This window comes from Sinocyclocheilus anshuiensis, unplaced genomic scaffold, assembly GCF_001515605.1.
Source record: "Sinocyclocheilus anshuiensis isolate Anshui unplaced genomic scaffold, SAMN03320099.WGS_v1.1 scaffold107, whole genome shotgun sequence".
NCBI lineage: Eukaryota > Metazoa > Chordata > Actinopteri > Cypriniformes > Cyprinidae > Sinocyclocheilus > Sinocyclocheilus anshuiensis.
The window spans coordinates 217,929-237,619 of record NW_015549584.1 but is presented as its reverse complement, the minus strand read 5'-3'; the positions used below and the strand labels follow the sequence as shown (position 1 = coordinate 237,619).

General features: G+C 37.0%; 1 protein-coding gene across 1 annotated transcript in view; it reads left to right on the top strand.

Annotated features, from left to right (window-relative positions):
• Positions 1–225: 225 nt before the first annotated feature.
• The window catches only part of LOC107657879 (breast cancer anti-estrogen resistance protein 3-like), a 55,566-nt gene continuing 36,100 nt past the window's right edge, over positions 226–19,691 (top strand). Inside the window, exons 1-2 of the mRNA XM_016446158.1 lie at positions 226–315; positions 3,748–3,862. Coding sequence (XP_016301644.1) covers positions 226–315; positions 3,748–3,862 — 205 coding nt within the window. The remainder of the gene's footprint in view (positions 316–3,747; positions 3,863–19,691) is intronic.

Here is a 19,691-nt window from a genome sequence, read left to right as displayed (position 1 = left end):
AGGCTCAATAATGACTCAAATGTCATGTGTCAGATAACTCATCATGCTATATAAGGAAAGAACCTGATGTGGTTTGGACCAGTGGGACATGATCCAAAATGTATCTCTGGTCTATTTGAAAACAGTATTCAGTAAATCACAATATTAATGCAAATAATGCTTTGCTTTTCTTCCAGGCTTCCATACGGAGGGATTTTTGAGGCAACATTTAGATAAATTTCCATTATGAAGCACATGTCCATCTCGAAATGGCTAAGTCAGCTGGGGCTTCCTCAGTACTGCACGCTATTCGATGAAGAATATGATGGAGTGGAGGTAAAGTCAGCACACACTGTGAGTTTAGACATACATGCACATGCTTATACACACAGAGCTGCATACAGCACACTGTACCATACAATTATTCAAACACAGTTATTTGAAATTGCATGACTGCCTGTGAGCTTGTCTTTATTATAATCATAAACAACTTATAGAGCTGTCAGTCAAAGTGAGCTTTGAAAAGCAGCAAACATTACAGAAAAGTGAAATCTAAACTCTGTGGTTGAACTCGGAAAGCACGCTGAGATTCCGTTCAAAGCATCTCACTGAAATTTAGACCAGCTGATCTGACATCTATATTTTCAGCCATACACTCTTGGCAGCACACTTCACCTGGAATGTAAGTGCGTCCAGGAACAGCAGTAAAATAGACATTCTGAAAGTATTTCCGTGGCTTACAGATACCAGTATGCATGCTTGACTCTGACTATAGTGCTAAACCTCACTTCTAAAGCTACTGCCAACAAAATACTTTAACCACACAAATAATCCTACATTTTAAACTTCACTCTACATTTACAAAGAAATATTTGACAGAACTGCTTGATTGCATGGTTTTAAACAGCGTCAGGCCTTACACTTAAAGGCCATTGCACACATACTGTACTTTACTATCTTCACTTCCTGCTATAACTTTTTAAATACTCAGGAGGAGAGTGAGTTTTTTAAAGGTTTATGTCCAACATAGTATAATACTCCTAATACTCCATTTCAGATTAATTTTTGGGCATCTCATTTACATTAGTACAGGGTTGTCCAATGTATTTCCTTGAGAACCACATTCCTGCAAAGATTAGCTCCATCCATAATTAAACACACCTGAACCAGCTAATCAAGAAAAACTTCCCGTTAGCTGTGATGAAGCAGGTTGCAGATGAACGCTGGAGGAAGGTGTCCCTTCAGGAGCGGGATCGGACACCCCTACATTAATGCATTTGCACCTCAAAACATAATTTTCATTTTCATTCTAGTCAGAACCATGATAGTTGTATGTAATGGAAAAATTTTGTTCACCACCTGTCACCCACAACATGAGCCCCAGGTGGCTCATTTTCAGTGCCCTATAAAGAAGTCCAGTTGCTCTGAAATAATTCATTGTATGCTCCACAAATAACAAGATGTATAAGTCACTGTCTTCAACACAATTATCCACTTTACAATTTAACCAGCTCCCTTCTGTTCTTTTGCAAGAACATAAATACTACAAAAAAAGACACTCAACTGCCAAGAAAGAAATGAACAGTGGATCAAAAACAACAGCAGTGTTCACTCTGAGACGACTGTAGTACATGTCCATTATAGGCTCACTGATTACTCTGTGCAATGCACATTAACGGTGAATCGTATTTCAGTGATTCCAACTCACTAATGGAGTGCAGGGTAAAGCCTGGATGAAGAACAGCACCAATAAAACAGCTATTAAGTATCCATTACCACTTTAACCAGTGACGAAAGAGGGGTTTTCCCTTTATTTTATAACTGATTTGAGTGACTAATATGTTTGACTTACACACAAACACACACATTTATATATCTTCCATAAATTCAGTTTTAAATTTCAATTCAGCATCCTGTTTATTAAAATTCAGGAATTTAATTAGAATTTCAAAAGAACTGTCAGTTAAATTCTGAGTGCACAAACCTACATTTAGTACCATCATCATCACTATTATCATATCAAAGTACCATAGTTTTGTCATCTGATATCATCACTGTACCATGGAAGTTTTTATAAGAGCAATGGTTAGATTATGAGTCTTTCATGAATATCTGTGGGCGCACACACATGCACGCAAATCACCCAACTAATAGGACAATGGCTTAAGATCTACAAACCTTCTGCCAAAACAACAACAAAGTAGCACATCTCATATCTACCTGCTCACTCAAGGTGAGGTGTCTGAATAGCTGCATGCTTAGTGACATGGTTTTGAAGTCTCAGCATGAGAGATTGATATGAGACCACACATGGTAAATAAAGAGTTGAGGGTGCAGAGGCTTTGTCATGGCTTGTTAGATTCAGCTGTGGGTTTTAGCTGTGGGTTGAAGGCAGATGAACAATGGGCCCTTACCAGCATGTTATCCCCTCGTTTTCCATCTCTTCCCACACTCTGGCCTTATGTCTTTCACTGACGTTCTTTGTGTCTGCCGCTCTGTCCATCCCTGTCCACCACCCTTTTTCTGCTTTCCCAAACTAGCCTGTAAAAACAGAAACATGGCAGTGGGAAAGAGTACTTGCTGCTGATGTAGGAGATTCTGGGTAGAATCCATTCGATGAAACCATTGGAGCAGATGAGATAGAACACACAAAGAGAGCAATGCAGCATGCATCTGTTTCTCCAAAGTTAGATCAACACTGCTTCACCTCACTGCACCAATTCAGCACAACAGATTTCACACGGATCCTCATAGCTATGCTTAACGAATGACTTGGTAAAGGCCTTTGAATAATGAGAATGAACAGCAAGATTACCAGGACATTATAAATTAAATTTTTTCTCTTTTTTCTTTATTAAAAATAATATACTAAAACTTTTAATTGGTCATTTTAAATGCTATAGTAAGTATATTCAGGCATTACAACATTATAATTGGAGTATAAAATGTTAAAAATAACATTTACCAATGTTAAAACAGAGAAATTATTGGAGAACAATTTACAAGAACAAGAGTTGAAGTATGAAATCTTGCTTTCAAGATTGCAGTCTTTCTACTTCAAAATTTCATGTTTAATTCAATGTTACACGCTTTTTCTTTGTAATAAATTGTGACATTTACTAGCAATTTGTGAGTGAAAATTATTTCTACATAATTTATGTTTTCCTGTGTACCGATATCTTTGTCATTTCCATGAAAGGATACATTCTTATGGATGCAATCCACAGAAATAGCTAACTTCAAGACAAACAAATTCAAATCTTGCATATTTAGGATGGATAGTATGCAAATTGGAATGCAGCCACAAAAATCTGAGTTTACCAATTTTAGTTGCATTGACAAAATATGGGCAGTCCCAAATAACCCAATATGCTGTGACAGCACATGTTTGTTACTGTTTATTTTGGAAGGAATGCTTTGGCATGTGCACTGTAAATACTAAACAGCAGAAAATAGCACATAACCTTCAATTAAACAGCTCTGGTTTTGTCCTGCCAGGAACAATGAAAGCAGAGATGCCGTCTAAAACATAGCCGTGCGTTTTTGTTGTGTCAGAAGCAAAATGAATGTATTGTTTTGAAAGCCACACAAGGCCTGACTTTGAGGAGTGGCGAAGCACGGGCCATAATGACACACCGCTAGCTTAAACCGTACACTTTTCTGATGTTTGTTTTTGTGTGTGAATGATAGATGGCCATTAGTTCGAGCCCTTGTCATCCTCACCACACATTTAAACCACTTCAACCCTGTGTTTTTGTCTCTCTTTAGGACTTATTGCACCTTACAGAGATGGATCTGTTGGGTATGGGGGTCCAAAGTCGTCTCCATCGCATCCACATTCTCTCCAGTATCCAAGTGCTGCGAGAGCGTGAAACAAAAAGAGGTTAGTCCCGGTCTTTTCCCACTCAAGGACACTACCGTTTACAAGTTTGGGGTTAGTACGATTTTTTAATGTTTTTGAAAAAAGTCTCTTATGCTCACTAAGGCTGAATTTATTTAATCAAACATACAGTAAAAAGAGTAATATTGTTAGAAATTAAAATAACTGTTTTTACAATTTAAAATAAATGTATTTTAAAATTTAAAAGTTTATTCCTGTGATGGCAAAGCTGGATTTTCAGCGCGCATAACTCTAGTCATCAGTGTCACATGATCCTTCAGCAATCTAATATGCTAATTTGGTGCTCAGGAAGCATTTTTTATTTATTATGTTGAAAACAGTTGTGCTTCGTTCTTAATATTTTTGTGGAAACTCTAACATATTTTTTCAGTATTTGTTGATCAATAGAAAGTTCAAAAGAACTGCATTTTTTAAAAATATAAATATTTAGTGACAATGTCTTTTTTGACACTTTTGATCAGTTTAATATGTCTTTGCTGAATAAAAGTAATATTTTCTTTCAAAAAAAGTAAATAATAATAATAATGAAAATTCAAATCTTATTAACCCTAAACTTTTCAGTGGTAGAGTAGGTACAAGCTTCACTTGTATGCCTATTTCCAGCATAGACGATAGCTGCTCAAGGGGTGGCTACTGACTGAACTGACTTGCCTTCTGCTATTTTTAAGGGCTTTTTAAAATACAAAAGGTGTAACAGAATCATTAAACTCAAGGACTAAACCAGCAATTAAAGTATCTCTCTCCATGCACACACCTCCTCATAAACAAAGAAGCAGGAGCTTATCTCTTTGTGGATGTTTTCTCTTGCTGGGCTGAGTCTGCTGCTCCATAGCCCTGCTTCTACTGGACAGCCTGTGACCGTGTCTGTCCATGCATAGAGCCCGACACTGAAGAGGGTGGGAGAGCAGTTCAGGCTGCAGGCACTGGGACACATGCATATGGGGTCAAATCAACAGGGATTAGCTCACAAAACTAAGCATTGGAGTGTGGGATAGATCTCCCCGTGGAGTATTGTTTGTGTGTGTGTGTAATGGTAGTGTCTATAAACTCGATGCCAGCTCAGCTTCGTGGAAAAGTTTTAATCTGAGACAAACATAATTATGCTATCCTCAAGATCTTCAAGGAGTCATCTCGAAGCCTTGAAAGTGATACATATCTAATCAGCGTGCTGAAATTATGGAGATAACGGCTCATCAGAGAACACTAAGAAACATAAGAAGCATTTACTGTCAACACTGATAGTGAGTCATGAATGGACTTGCTTCCGCACACTCACACACAAAGACATCCTAACATCAGACTATCCACCCCTCAGAGTTGCCATGTCTGCTTATTTTAGCATTGACTTAAAAAACTAAACTAATCGTTATCCTTACAGTTTAAACATTGCCTTACTAACATAGTGAAAATTGTATAATTTAATGTATTAATTGAACACGAGTTGGATTACATAATGTATAACTAGACAATTATTAGCACAAGTACATTCATTGCAAACTTTTTTTTTCCTTGCCAGAGTCGCTTATGGGGGGCTTTACGGTCACAATTTTTTTATAGCTACTTTGAAACAACATGGATTTTTTAAGTAATAATTGCTTCTTATAAAAATGACTTCTTTGACATTGTCATAGATTTAATAAAGTTTCTTATAAATATGGGCAGTTGCGGGTTGTGTTCTTATGGGGTTTATTTACAAAATACAGTCATGTATTTGATAGTGCTTGCCCCACATAGTACATTAAAGTATGTCTGAAAACCATCATGAAAAAAATTCCATCTGATAATCAAGCCACACTTTACATTTTATCATTAATCGCCATAGTTTACAAGAAAAAAAACCTTTTGCCCAATTAATCTAAATGGCCAGTTGAATGCATACATTTTTTTTTTTGTAAAAGTACAGAATTTTTTAAAATAAAATATGTAAAAAAATGTAAGATGCAAAAGAATAATTTAACACGTTTTTTTTTTAATATTAAATAAAATCAACAAAATAAGGAATTCTCCTTAAACTATTACCACCAACCACCCATCACCAAGAGCACAAAAACTGACTTGCTGCTTATTTTAGTGAGGCAGGTCACTTTTTCTGGGCTTGTTTTTTATTTTTAGCAAAATCTGGCAACACTGCAACCCCTACCCTTCAGTCAAACAGACACACAGACGCGTGTCTATGTAGAGGAGGAGCAGACACACGCTGCTGTGTGCAGGAGCTGCCAGGTGATTATAAACTCTTTCACCCATCCCGCAATCCCGACAGTCAGCATTGCTGTGGGGGCACCCCTCCACTGTGTGTAATTAAGTCCATAAAAAGCATGTCAAGACACACACATACAAACAGTGGGCTGACAGGCCAAGGCTCATTTCCCAGGCATAACATACTGCCTCGACTCCATTGCTATAGAGACTCGGACACTTTAGAAAATGGGCTGTTGAATTAGATGTCTTGGATCAGCGACTTTGCAAATAAAATGTTTTTTATGTTTTGTAACCAACAGGAATAGTGCTGAACAGCTTTTGAACAAATGCTTGGGTTATTTAATATTACAACTCAAGTAGTCTTTAACACAAACTTACAAAGGGTTACAGCATAAGCAAAAGCTTTAAGCAGTCTGAAAACTTACTGTCAGTGGTTAAAAGACATCTGGTCTCTACTGGCATGGTCCCGTGCTTGACGCCAAAAAGTGGGTAGTTCCACAATTAGTTCTGGTACTATGAAAAGGTTCCTGCGGTGCGAAAGGCCCTAATAACTATTGTTTCCCTGAAATGTTTTGGCTGTTTGAGGACTCAATAGGTGGTCTGATTAAACCGGGTTCGACACCTTTAACAGCCCATTCTAGTAGCGTCTCCATTCAACTCCTGGAGTCCTCACATCCTGTGAGAATGTAAATGTTACACATACAATTTCATAGACCACCTTCCTCAGAGCAAAGAGGTTAAATCCCCACTGCTGCAGCCCTGTGAAAAATATCTTGTTAGTTTCATAAGAATTATTTTGCTGTGTTAACAGCTGTTTTCAAATCTTTTACTGAAAAATGCATATATTTATTGAAACACGATTATTTCCAGTAACAACCAATTTACTCTTTTATGTCCTTCAAAGTTTTTTCTTACTTTTTCACTTTTATAGTTATTTGAAATCAATCTCCCAAGCATTTCAACCTGCTAAAGTGCAAATTTAAAAGCATTATAAAAGCATTACATTCCTAATTGAACAGTTCACCCAAAAATGAAACGTCTGTCATTTGTTTACTCACCCTAATGTTGTTCCAAACCTGTATCATATGTAAGCAAAAAGAATATGTTTAGTAGAAAAAGCCACATGATTGTCTTGCATATGGACTACTTTATGGTACATATATGAACTGTACTTTTTTGGAGCTTGACAATCACTGTTTTTGTTGTATGAGAAAGAACAGACTGTATATTCTGCAAAACATCTCTTTTGTGTTTCCTAGAAGAAAGAGAAACATACAGGTTTGACATGAGTTGAGAGTGAGTAAATTATGATTTTTTTTCTTTATTCCAGTAGTTATTTAGCTTTATGCAGTACTTTATTTTATTTGGTGCTTTTTGTGTAGTTGAAAAGTGTGTGTCAATGCATAAACACAGTACTCACTCACATGTATTTGTAGCACTTTTTGCAGTGATGTGCAATGATGACAGGCTGCTCTTGTGTAGAAGGGCTGGAGTATGCTATTAAATGAAGCATGCTATTAAATGGGTGGTTGGCTCACTGCCTTCCCTGCTCTCAGTGCAGATTGCAGATTCGTTCAAAGGGATGCCACCATACAGTATATAAAATTCCATACATAAGCAGTTCTGAGCTACATAGCCTCCAAGGTCAGCAATGCATCCTTCTATGTGGGTTTCATAATTTTGTTTATTATTATTTTATTTATTATCCAATATATGTTTTGTTGTTGCAGAAACTATGATTAAGACTAAGCATGAAAATGGTTGAATTACAGAGTGGATATACGCTCAAATTAAATCCCAATTATGCAGTTCTTTCATTAAGCACTTTGGGTGCTTTGTAAAACCTAATCCAGCATAAGCATTAGAAAAAGCAGCATAATTCGAAATATTTTGAGAGCCAGAGCTGAGCCTCGTGAGAAAATGTGAGAAAATTCATCACAGTTAAATGAAAGCCCAGGGTGTCTCTTGGATATATTCTGGGTGTTTCTTGGGCGTTTTGTGGGAAAACTCTTCCCTGTCCTTGCGCTCATACTGGGTGTGAGAGTAGAGCTGGCATCAACTCCCTCACCCCTCAGTCACATTCAGCTCTGTGCCAGCATTTCATAAACGTAAACACATTTCCAGCCAGAATGAACAGCTCTCTTAAAAAAACCTCTGTTTTGAAATTGAATACATGTCCAAAATATATCCTTCATGACGGATGATACTGGGGCATAAAGTAGTCATTGCTGCTGCTCTGTTAAAAAGCTTTTCAGATACCCGCATTAAGCTCTCTTGTCTGCTAGACAAATGTCACCTGTAGAAAGTGTCCATTACTCTTCTGAGCAATGTTTAAATGCTTGGGAGGAGGGATTTGTTGGCATTTTGCCAAGTTCGACAACATGCTCAAAAGACTCGACTCAGAGCAGATGCCACATTTGATTTATTAAAAAAACACAAAATGCATTAATGGAAAAAAAATACATCTGAGGATTTCAAGAAATCAAAAATGACTTTTTTTTTTTTTTTTGTATGTTCCTGGTCTTAATGTGAATGATTCATCAATGCACATTAGTCTAAAGAAAAAAAAAAGATGTTAAAAATGTCGTTGGATTATGTATAATCAAAAGTTGCTCCACCTCTGATCAAGCCCTCTTATTGTTTTTTAGCTTTTCTGTTTTAACCACCTGTCATATAGAAATCACTTTTTGCAATCCTGATGTATAAAATTATAATTATAAAAAATGTATATGTATAAAACTCTGAAATACATCACATGGAAGTAAAATGGGTTGAGTCTACCTTTTTAAATGAGATTTCAATCATTCCACCAATAAAATATCGAACAATACATTTTAATAAATTTCCTGTTGACAAAATCTCCAGAAAGTTGTGAAAATTAGATGGGAGCTCAACCCTCTACGGACACCTTGGCAATTGAATCGCCACCAACTCACACACTAGCGAGTAAAATCTAAGAATTTATTAGCTATTGGCTAATATTAGACATCATTTAGTCGCCCTGAGTGAAGATTTAGTCGCATATGCGAGTGATTTACTCGCAATGTAGAGGGTTGGAGCTTAACATATGAATTTGAATATGAAATATGTTGTCTACTCTGAATACAGTCTATATCAATTCTCCTTCCTAGTAAAGATCCTTTTACTTTCACTAGCCATATTTATCCAGGGACCTGGAATAGAGTTACACTTATATAAGGAAGAATGTGGGGCTGGAATCGGACAACCAGTCACCAGTGGCCACTTAGCCCATCAATATGGACGTGCTTGACCATGTATAAGTGGCAGCTAAACTCCATCTGATGACAGCTAGACTGTAAACCGACAGGTCAGATGTAGTGGTGCTACTGCTGAGCAGCTATTTGCCAGTGTTGGAAAATACCAGTCATGACAAGCAGATTCCACATCATGTTTATCTGAGGCACAGGGCATAAGATAAAGCTGACAAGACTGAGGCAAGTTATTGCTAACTTTTTAACATGGTTTTATCCAATAACACAGTTTAATAAGGCTTTTTAATTATTCTCCCATGGTACACAAAGGAATTATGCTTGCACAAATAATCATTTTGTAAAACTGTGATTTCAGTTGGTAAAATTTGTAAAAGTCAGCGAAGAAATTATGATTATCCCACTATTTACAGTCCATGATTTTATGATTCAGAAAATCACTCATGAGAAGAAAATTCTTATTTTCCTGTTGAAAACATTGCCTTGATGATTACATTGTTGTGGAATGGGGCAAGATTACATTTCATACTTTGATAACTGCTCTTACTCTCAGCCTTGGGTGGAACCAGTAGAAGGAGAAAGAGAGGCAGAAATAGATGAGCTCTATATCCCTTCTAAGGGACACTTCCTGTGACTGTTTGTGAGACACAGACTTTGTCTTGTGCTCATATTGATGCATTCCATTCCAATACGTTTTTCTGTTCCTGTATGGAAACGCATAAATACATAAAATAGTTCAATACAAAATTGCTTTCAAAATTGCTCACCAAGCTCCAAATCAAGGTAAAAATATTTATTTGTCCGTTTACTGGTAACTTTATTAGGAACTGCAACTTAATACTTAAAATCACAGATGAACTCAATAATCACATAATGACTCAATGAGCTGTGCTGTTTGCAACAAATTAATAAGGAAAACAACTGCAAAAATTAAAAAAAAAAAAAAAAAACGGAATAATTCAAGATGTAATTTTATTTTCATTTTTGTAATTTTCCTAATTCGTCACCTAAAGAGTTTCAGAGAAATTTAGGAAAATTTAATAATTTTTTTTTATACCTTTAAAATAATTTGCACCAATGAATCGATAACAATATTAAAGTGTATCAAAAAATATATATCATGAAAATTGATTTCATGGCAACTTGATCATTGCTTTAAAAAAGCTAATATTGTTACCATTGAGGTCAGAATACATCAGACTCACCATTACAAACAAACCATTATGTTTGAGGTGTCCTCATTTGTCTGAAATTGTGTCTTCTATAACCTGTTTGAATTATGAGCTACTAGTCAAATTACTGAATCCAGTCCTCCTCCAGTCAAAACTGCTCAGCTGGAGGCTGTATAGGTCCAGTCAGGCGGTCTGACTCCACGTCAAGGTGCCTAAGGTGATGAGACCATCAGATTAAAGCAAAGAATGTCTGCTCTCAATCATTGGCATAATACATGACGGTAAATTAAATGAAATGGTAGAAATGTGTCAAGCACTAGAGATTGTGCAAAACTGTTTATACCACAGTAGAGATATTGACATCACAATCAGCAGGCAGGACTGCTTTATGTTATTTACAGTATACGTAAGTAACAAAAAAACATGAAATAATGAGAAAATACAAGTCAAGGCGAAGAAGACCTTGTTATTAAAGCAAGTTAAAAAGTTGAAACTGTTACTGTTGTTGATGTGCAATTAGAATTTAGAGTGTTACTTTATGTGAAGCTGTTTTGCCAGACTTATCATTCCTTATGGATATTGTTATTTTTGGTTGTGTCTATACTACATTACTTGAGAACTCAAGGGCTGAACAAACCCGACATGTTGACAGATTCACCATAACTCTTCCTTTTTAGTGATCTATTGCCCATGTCACATAATAAACGCTCAATTTCACAGTGTGCACGTTTAATTGCACGGAGCTGAAGATTGATAACAGTGCTTTGAGTGGTGTCTTTGACAGATATATATCTCTATTTTCAGGACAATGTCTGGTTTTGACACTTGACAAATGGTACTCTAGGCAGGTGTGCTGTAACTTAAGGAGGCCTATTTCAATCCAGATGTATCCTGTTCAGTGTTTCTAGTGCACACACTTTGTTAGTAGTGAATTCATTGTTGTGGCACTAGTGCTTAGGCACTTTTGGTATTTATATGCAACCCTGCAATACTAGAAATGTATTAAAATGGATAGCTGATTCTGGATGTTTGCACAATGGTTTGCACAACATACAGACAATAACTGAATGACAAAACAAACCTGCATGATCACAGCACTCTCATCAGCCTTTAGTCAGATCACACCGCACCCCATCTCTCTGCCTGAATCATTCGGGAAGGAACTCTGCCTCTGTCGTTTGTTATCGTCCCACTGACAATGAAGAGGAATCCGAGGACAAAGAGACGGGAAATTCTGTTCCTCACAGACAACAGAAAAAAAAAAAAAAAAAACATTTAGCCATTCTGATTAGCCTTTTCTGAAAAAGCATTGGTTGACAGTTAAATAAATTATTGTTGACCATATAAGGTGTAAAATATGAGAGGAGTCTATTTTTAGACTATTTTAGGTTTTAACATTGACATCTTCAGTATTCATTTGACACACAACAGAAACTTGTAATACTTGTCCAAAAAGTTAACTTGAACAAAGAAGGGCCAGTAATGTTTGGACTGGACACATGACAGAGGAGAGAGCTGCTGGGGGCAGGGGCCGGCTAGTCAGTTGTGAGATGACTCCACAAGTTCTGCCCATTGGAGAGGGTGTGTCTGGGAAATCTAAATCACTCCCTTGGGGGCTGAACTAAGGAGAGAGAGTGAGCAGGGGAGAGAGGGACGATTTTAAGACTGCTTGGGAAACACCGGCACAGCTCATAGTGGGAGGTCAGTGGCAACATAACAGGATTGTCGTTCACGCTCAGCTTGTTGTCCGTCAGTGTGAATCTGTGCACTAGGTCGCTATGCTGGCTGTGGATCTGAGAAACTCTTACTAACAGACTGCACAAGGAGAATATTTCAGAATTTGCATACTTGGAGAAGCTACAACCTTTAGCCAGGTAAGGGAAAAAATACAAATGGTTGTGGTACTCTATTATTATTGGTATTAAAGTTTACTCTAATTTTGTATGTATGTATGTATGTAAGTATCTATCTATCTATCTATCTATCTATCTATCATGACTACATACATTTATACATGTCTGTAGTTTTTAAGTATAATTTTGGCTTTTTGAACAAATAACGCTAAATATGATTGTCTAAGCTTGCGAACTGTGACACTTTGTGTGTAACATTCAGTAGCTGACAGGAGCTGTTGTTAAGAGGGGTGTGTGTGTATTATAAAGTCTCACAGCAGCAGCAGTATCTGTTGTCTTTTGAGTTGCTCATGTGGAAAAAAAAAAAGAGGTAGTCACTGCTGAGGAGTTTAATAAATTTGTGATTAATATGTCACAAATCTCACTAGTCGACTCTCAGACTGAATATTGCACTGCGGGTCACATTGTTGATGGGTAGCACGGGGTTTGGGGCTTGACATCTCCTCGCACCCCTTCCTGCTCAACAAAAGAACAGTCCATTAGAAATTGGCTGTATTGTGTGACTATAGTAGTCTGTACAAGTGAAAGCTATGAATATGGATGTATAACAACTAACAAGAACAACGATCAATGAGTGTGTTTACCTTAGCTCATTTTTAAAAACAAAATCATGTTTACATATAAAAATTGGTTTCTTTCTCGTCTTAATGTCAAAATGTACACAGATATGCACATATTGAATAAGTACATAAAAATGCAGAAATTTAGTAGTTGATTAACTTAAAATCTTGTCATCTTATTAAGCATATCAGTATAAGATTGTCCATGTAAACATGCTTAATAACTTCTAAAATATCCAGCAGAGGAAGCGGGACCCTTTTTGTTTTGGCCTCATTCTGTCCTCCCATCGTTGCTCTTGGTGTTTGTTTGTTTGTGGTGTTTTCCGCTCAACATGCTCATTACAGTAATTAGGGAGCAGCCGTGTTGCATGTGATTGGACTGGAAGATCTTAAAGGATCTACTTTTAGCACGTAGAGCTGAGAGAGACGGATGTGACTGCTGGCTCCACGCCTTCAGTGAATGGGCATGTGGTGTGTTCACAAGTCTGTATGTATTTCCATACTTCCTATTCTGATAAGCCTTAGCGCTGGGACTGCGTAATGAACTGCTCAGGCCTGATTTGTGGCTGTTGACTATTGGTACAGGAGTCCGAGTTGAAGCAGAATGTGTTGTGTCTGTCATGGGGGGCGGAGGAGAGATGTTGATGTATTGTTGCCCATATGTTCCTCTCTCTGTGTGCAGCTGAGTGGTCCACAGTGGGAGAACTATGGTGCATTCTTGGTTGTTTTGTCTCCTGTTGCTTTACTGCTATCGTCAGTGACAATGGGACCCTCAATCAATGAAACAAACACAGTGATGTCATAGAAGTACTAGAACTCTCACTCTACAAAATGTAGACCAACGGTCTTAACTGCTTTTGCTTCAAGACCTACAGTACTACCGTTGAAAAGTTTGGGGTTAGTAAGATTTTTTTATTTTTTGATGATGATGATGACAAATACAGTAAAAACAGTAATATTGTGAAATTGTGAGAAATCATTTTAATGCTGATTTGGTTCTCATGTAACATTTCTTACTATCAATGTTTAAAACTGCTGTTCTGCTTAATATTAACTTCTTTAAAGGGTTAGTTCAACCCAAAATGAAAATTCTGTCATTAATTACTCACCCTCATGTCATTCCAAACCCATAAGACCTCTGTTCATCTTTGGAACACAAATTAAGATATTTTTGACCCTGCATAGACAGCAATGCAACTGCAATGTTCCCAGACCCAGAAATGTAGTAAGGACATCAGTAAAACAGTCCATGTGACATCAGTGCCTCAACTTCAATTTTGCAAATCTACGAGAATACTTTTTGTGCACAAAGAAAACAAAAAACTATTTATTTAACAATTCTTCTCCCCGAGTTACCTTCTTCTGCCATTTTGGAGAGTACCACGATGCATACGCGTACTTTCCCCAGAACGTAATCGGCATTGTTTACGTTCACTGAAAAGTACGCACATGCGTCGTGGTACTCTCCAAAATGTTGAATAAAGTCATTATTTTTGTTTCTGGGTCTAGGAACTTTGCAGTTGCGTTGCTGTCTATGCAGGGTCAGAAAGCTCTCCAATTTCATCAAAAATATTTTAATTTGTGTTCTGAAGATGAACGAAGGTCTTACGGGTTTGGAACGACATGGGGATGAGAAATTAATGACATAAGTTAATGAGTAAACTATCCCTTTAAAAGAAACCTTACTGACCCCAGACTTTTGAGTGTACATTTTACATTGGACATTTAACTATTGACCCAATACAGTTTCACAATAATTTAAAATACAACCAAACGGTCATAAAATTAAACTAATATTACCTTTGGCTGAATAAGTAAACTAAACTAAACTAAAAATCATAAACTATTTTATTAGTTTACCTGCATGTTATGTGATCATTATTCAACATCAGAGAACCGTGAACATGCGATTGTTGTTAAATTATTGTAATATTAACTTTCAGGGGGTACTTCAAGTAAATAGTTGAAGTCAAAAAAGTTCCTGCACTTTAAAACTTTTTCAAATACATACTGCTTCTTAAGCCACTTCATACAACCACAAGGCTTACATATTACCATGAGAGATGTGATAAAATGCTGTACTTGCCTTGTCTGTGCAAAGTTATAATCCAATTCTGTCATGACAATTTAAAGCCACTACACCTGGTAACTTTCACATGATCCATGCAGGGATACCAGAAAGGGACGTGATCTAGGACATGACCACAGGAATTATGTCAGAATAACCAGACGTTAATCTCCCTATAATAATCTCACCACTAAAAGGACAATTCAGACAGCTTCACAGCTTTACAAAACATAACTTTCTGCAGTAATCTACATGATGTCAAACATCTTAACTTGTATTTAACTTGTATTTAATCTTTTAACTTATGTATGCACTGTGGTTCTACAATTCAGTGGTTGGTTCTATTAGAACTTCAGAATGTGTTCTCCACTCCTTCAGGCCATCATGGTTGATGCATGGCTGTGTGTTAAGAGCTCTTTAAACCCTACACTACACTTGCTCTCCTCTCAAGTCTTTGTGCTCCAAAAGCAGGTTTGAATCAATTAAAGGAGAATCGCATTATTCACGAGATTCCCACCAACTCCTGTGGGGGATGGCTGGACGGTGAAAGGGCCAGAGTGAGAATAGTCATCTTGTTGTTCTGAAATGTGCAGAGAATTCTCCTCCTTCACGTGTTTAACCTTTTTGCTCTGAGAGTCAGAGCTCTTTGAAAACTGTTTGTACTGCATGCACATTTTGAGTATGACAAAAACACAGTGTGAAAAACACAGCCATTAACGCTCGCTGGTTGGTGTGAAATGCATTCTGGGATACCTGGCTGCCTCAAATTCGCACAAGTCACCTCTGGATGCATCCTTGATAAAAAGGGGGGAGCAAGAATACATCCGGGGATTTGAACTGTACTTGGCTAGATGTGAACTTTGAATTGGAACAGTACTTGGGCGACGACTGATGACGTTTCACAAGTCCACAAGAACACAAGTACAGACAAGAACGCATATTGAGAAACGGCCAGTCACTTCCTTTATTTATTGAATGAATTAGCCGTTTGAATGAATTGGTTGAATCAGTGACTCACTCATTAAGACCGTGACTTGCTGCCACCTACTGGTGGTTTGGTTTCATATTTAAAAGTATCATTTAATTTTTCCAACATTTCGGAATAAATGATGTGAATAAATGTTGACAGAATATTTTTTGGGCAATTATCCTTATAGTGTGTACAAGCCAGTCGAAAAAAAGAATAAGACAATGGCTTTCCTGGAGAACAAAGACACTTTAACATTCCTGAACATGACATTATATTAGCCCGAGGCAAATAAGTGTGTTTGATATCGAGGATGATGTCAGCCAGCAACCAGCAACCAGCTGTGCTTTGCAGTATTGAGAGACAGAGAGACAGAAAACGGGCTACTGTGATTGACACTTTGGAGTGAGGTCATATGATGGCATGTCAGTCTAGAATAAAACAAGCACTTGAGAGAGAACTGGATAATCAATAGGGAGTCCAAAGAGAAAATAGAAGAGCAAAGCATTCATTAAGAACCTTTTAATGAGCATTTTGCATATTCATGACCTCTGGGGAGGAAGAGAAAGTTAATGGTTTAATTGTTTAGCATATGTAATCTAGAGCCACAGGGGACTCGTTTCTGTATTTCTGCAGTGCTGACAGCTGTCTTTCTGCCTCACTGCGTGCTGAAATGTTGAAAATTACACCATGCAGAGCTCTTAGACACCATGTTAGCCTACAGTGGCCTTTTGACCTGAGAGCAGGGAAATCACTTATGTTTCAGATTCCTATTACACAGAGTAGTTTATGTAAGAGTTATAAATAACAGGGACATATAGTGTCCATCGTACGTGTTGCTGCTATTAATATATTAAACAATATTAGACATTGCTTCTTCGGCTATATCTTTTAAACTATAACCATATATAATTTTGTACAGAGAAAAACTTGTACTTAGGTTATACTGTGTCAATAAAACTCTTGGCAAAAGTAGCCGAATTAAAGTAAAAAAAAAGGCATTCAGTGGTTTTTAATTATTTAAAAGTATAAAGTAAAAAAATGCACTGATGAAATCAGTAAGACTGGAGATTTTCTCATCTTTGTCTGTGACTGTACCTGACTCAAGTGCATCCATCCTACACAATGGGTATAATTAAAAAGCATTGATTTAATTTAAAGACTCTTGTGGCTAATGATGAAACATCTCTTCACAAGAAAAAAAAATGACCAGAGCCAATTACACCGAAATAAATTTATTTGGCTGTTTAAATGCACATTAATATGATTTGATTGCCTTGCTACCTCATTTCTTATGAGAGGAAAAAGTTTTAGAGAGTAATTTGGCCAAAAATAAAAATGGTCATCATTTATGTTTCCTTTACAATAAACATTTGTAAGATGGATTTTAAAAGACATGAGGGTATGAGTAAATGCTGAAAAATGTGGCATTTTTCAGTGACCTATACCTTTAAAATTACAATCACCTGTGAAATATGTACATTGAGGGAAAGATTTATAATCATACCTTTTGAAATGGCCTCCTTCAGGGACCTGGAGGGTCTGCCCCCTTTAAAATCTGATTAAAAAAAAGCATGCCAGCTTTTTCCACTCGTATGTTCCTATTTTTGTTTTTAGAAAGGTTACAGTTGCCATTCTAAAATCACTGGTGTATATGAGTATTATGACCCAGACCCCTCACTTCCCCTGACACAGGAAGTGCAGATCTGCCTTCTCAGATGAGCATGACTATCCCTCACACTCTGAGACATGTGAGACAAATTAATCTGAAACCAACAGGGGATTCCTGACTAGCCAGTATGATAACTCTGTAACACTGATCTGTGGATTTTAATGTCTCCTAGCCATTACACACCACATGAAAACAGCACCAGTGAATGGAGTCTCATGTTTCAGGGCCCCGGGACAGCGCACAGGTGCATAAATATACAGTTCAGGTATTCCTAGCAGGATTTCATAACACTGCAAAGTGCCCCGATCAAACCATTAAAAACCCGCTGTGTGGATCTAGTCATTATACACCAGAACACCCAGAATGTGTAAAGAATTACATAAACACAAATAAAAAAGTGATTTACAGGTGTATGACAGGCGTAGGCTGATTAAGTGCATATATTTTCTTATCCTTTAAGAACAAAAGATTCTAAGCTATACACCCAGCCCAACTGTTATCTTAGGATTTATTAAATCTAAAATTAAACTGAAAAACAACATTAAATGAGCACAGTCACATGATAAGCTGATTCAGGACGTTGGTGGTCATGGATGAGTGGATCTGTGGGGTGGAGGTGACTGTGGTTAGTTTGCAGGTTCAAACACCCCAGCAGGGCTTTACCAGGGAGTTTCCATGTCTTTCTACTCTCCACAGATGCTTGTGCAAGGGCCCAAAATGAACTCTTTGGAAAAAAAAAAATGTATGTTACAAAAAATGTTGCTTATTTGCAACAAACACAGGTCATTGTGTCACAGTAGTGATGCACGATTATGACAAAATCATAGTTATTTTCTCTTGTTTTTATGACAATTATTAATTTCAAATTTGACATTTACATTAAAATATTTATTTTCTTTGGCATCTATGCTATAGTTTTTATATAGGCTACACATTCAAAATAAAAACTCTGTTTCTGAAATAATTTATTGTCCTTTTATACATCTGTAAATCAAGATACTCCATAAATTAACATTAGCCCTTGTGGCAAATAACAAAACAATAATTTACATTTTAAATAAATTATAAAAAAGCTATGTGACAATTATAACACTCCTATTATAACTATATAACTATATCCTATTATTACTATATCGCTTTAATCAACTAAGCTGTCTACACTGCAGAATAAATCTTATTCAGCTTGTGCCTACGCCTTGTTGATTATGATGGGTGCAGTTCTAATTCACAGAATCCTACAGTCTGTGAAACCTCTCACAAAAGTGTTAATATTACAATGAAAACATTACAATGGGTGATTTTGTTACTCTTAATGTCAGGAATGGTGCCATATTTAGTTATATAATGTTAAAACAAAGACCCTTCTCTGAGCATTATTTCACTTTATCTATTCCTAACAATTTGATTCACTTACATAGCTTACATCAGATGAACAAACAGTGAGGGAGGGACAGTCTATCATTATATTGGGCATCTTATTTTATTTAAATGAATCAAGATGTTTTATTTACTCACCAAAGCCAAATTTCAGTCACATTTGAAGCTCGGCGAGTGTTCATTTTGGACCCGGGATGCACTCTGCACTGCAAATTATGAGAAAACACAAACAATATTAGCTGCTAGCCCAGAACTTAATTCACAGCTACATGTAGCAGAGAAAGAACATTTGGGGGCCAATAGTGGTGTGGAATGGGATCATGCCAGACTTTAAACAGAAGCACTGTCAGGGTCCAATATTGAGTTTCACTCATCACAAAAGAGACAAAAGAGGGTGACGGCAACACCGGCTCTGCTGTGTGCATGTGTGCTCCGAATAACCCTAACAGCGCTCTTTAATTGGGTCAACACGTACACACACTCATCCAGCGTCCATTGATCATCCATTGAACTCACACACCCACAGTTTTCTTTTCATTTGAAGCCCCTCAATAAACATATGAAAGTCAAAGTCTTGTGGACACCAGTGGTGCTGTTAAAAAAAACAGTTGAATATTAGCATACAGGATTTGAGTGACATGAATGAGGAAATG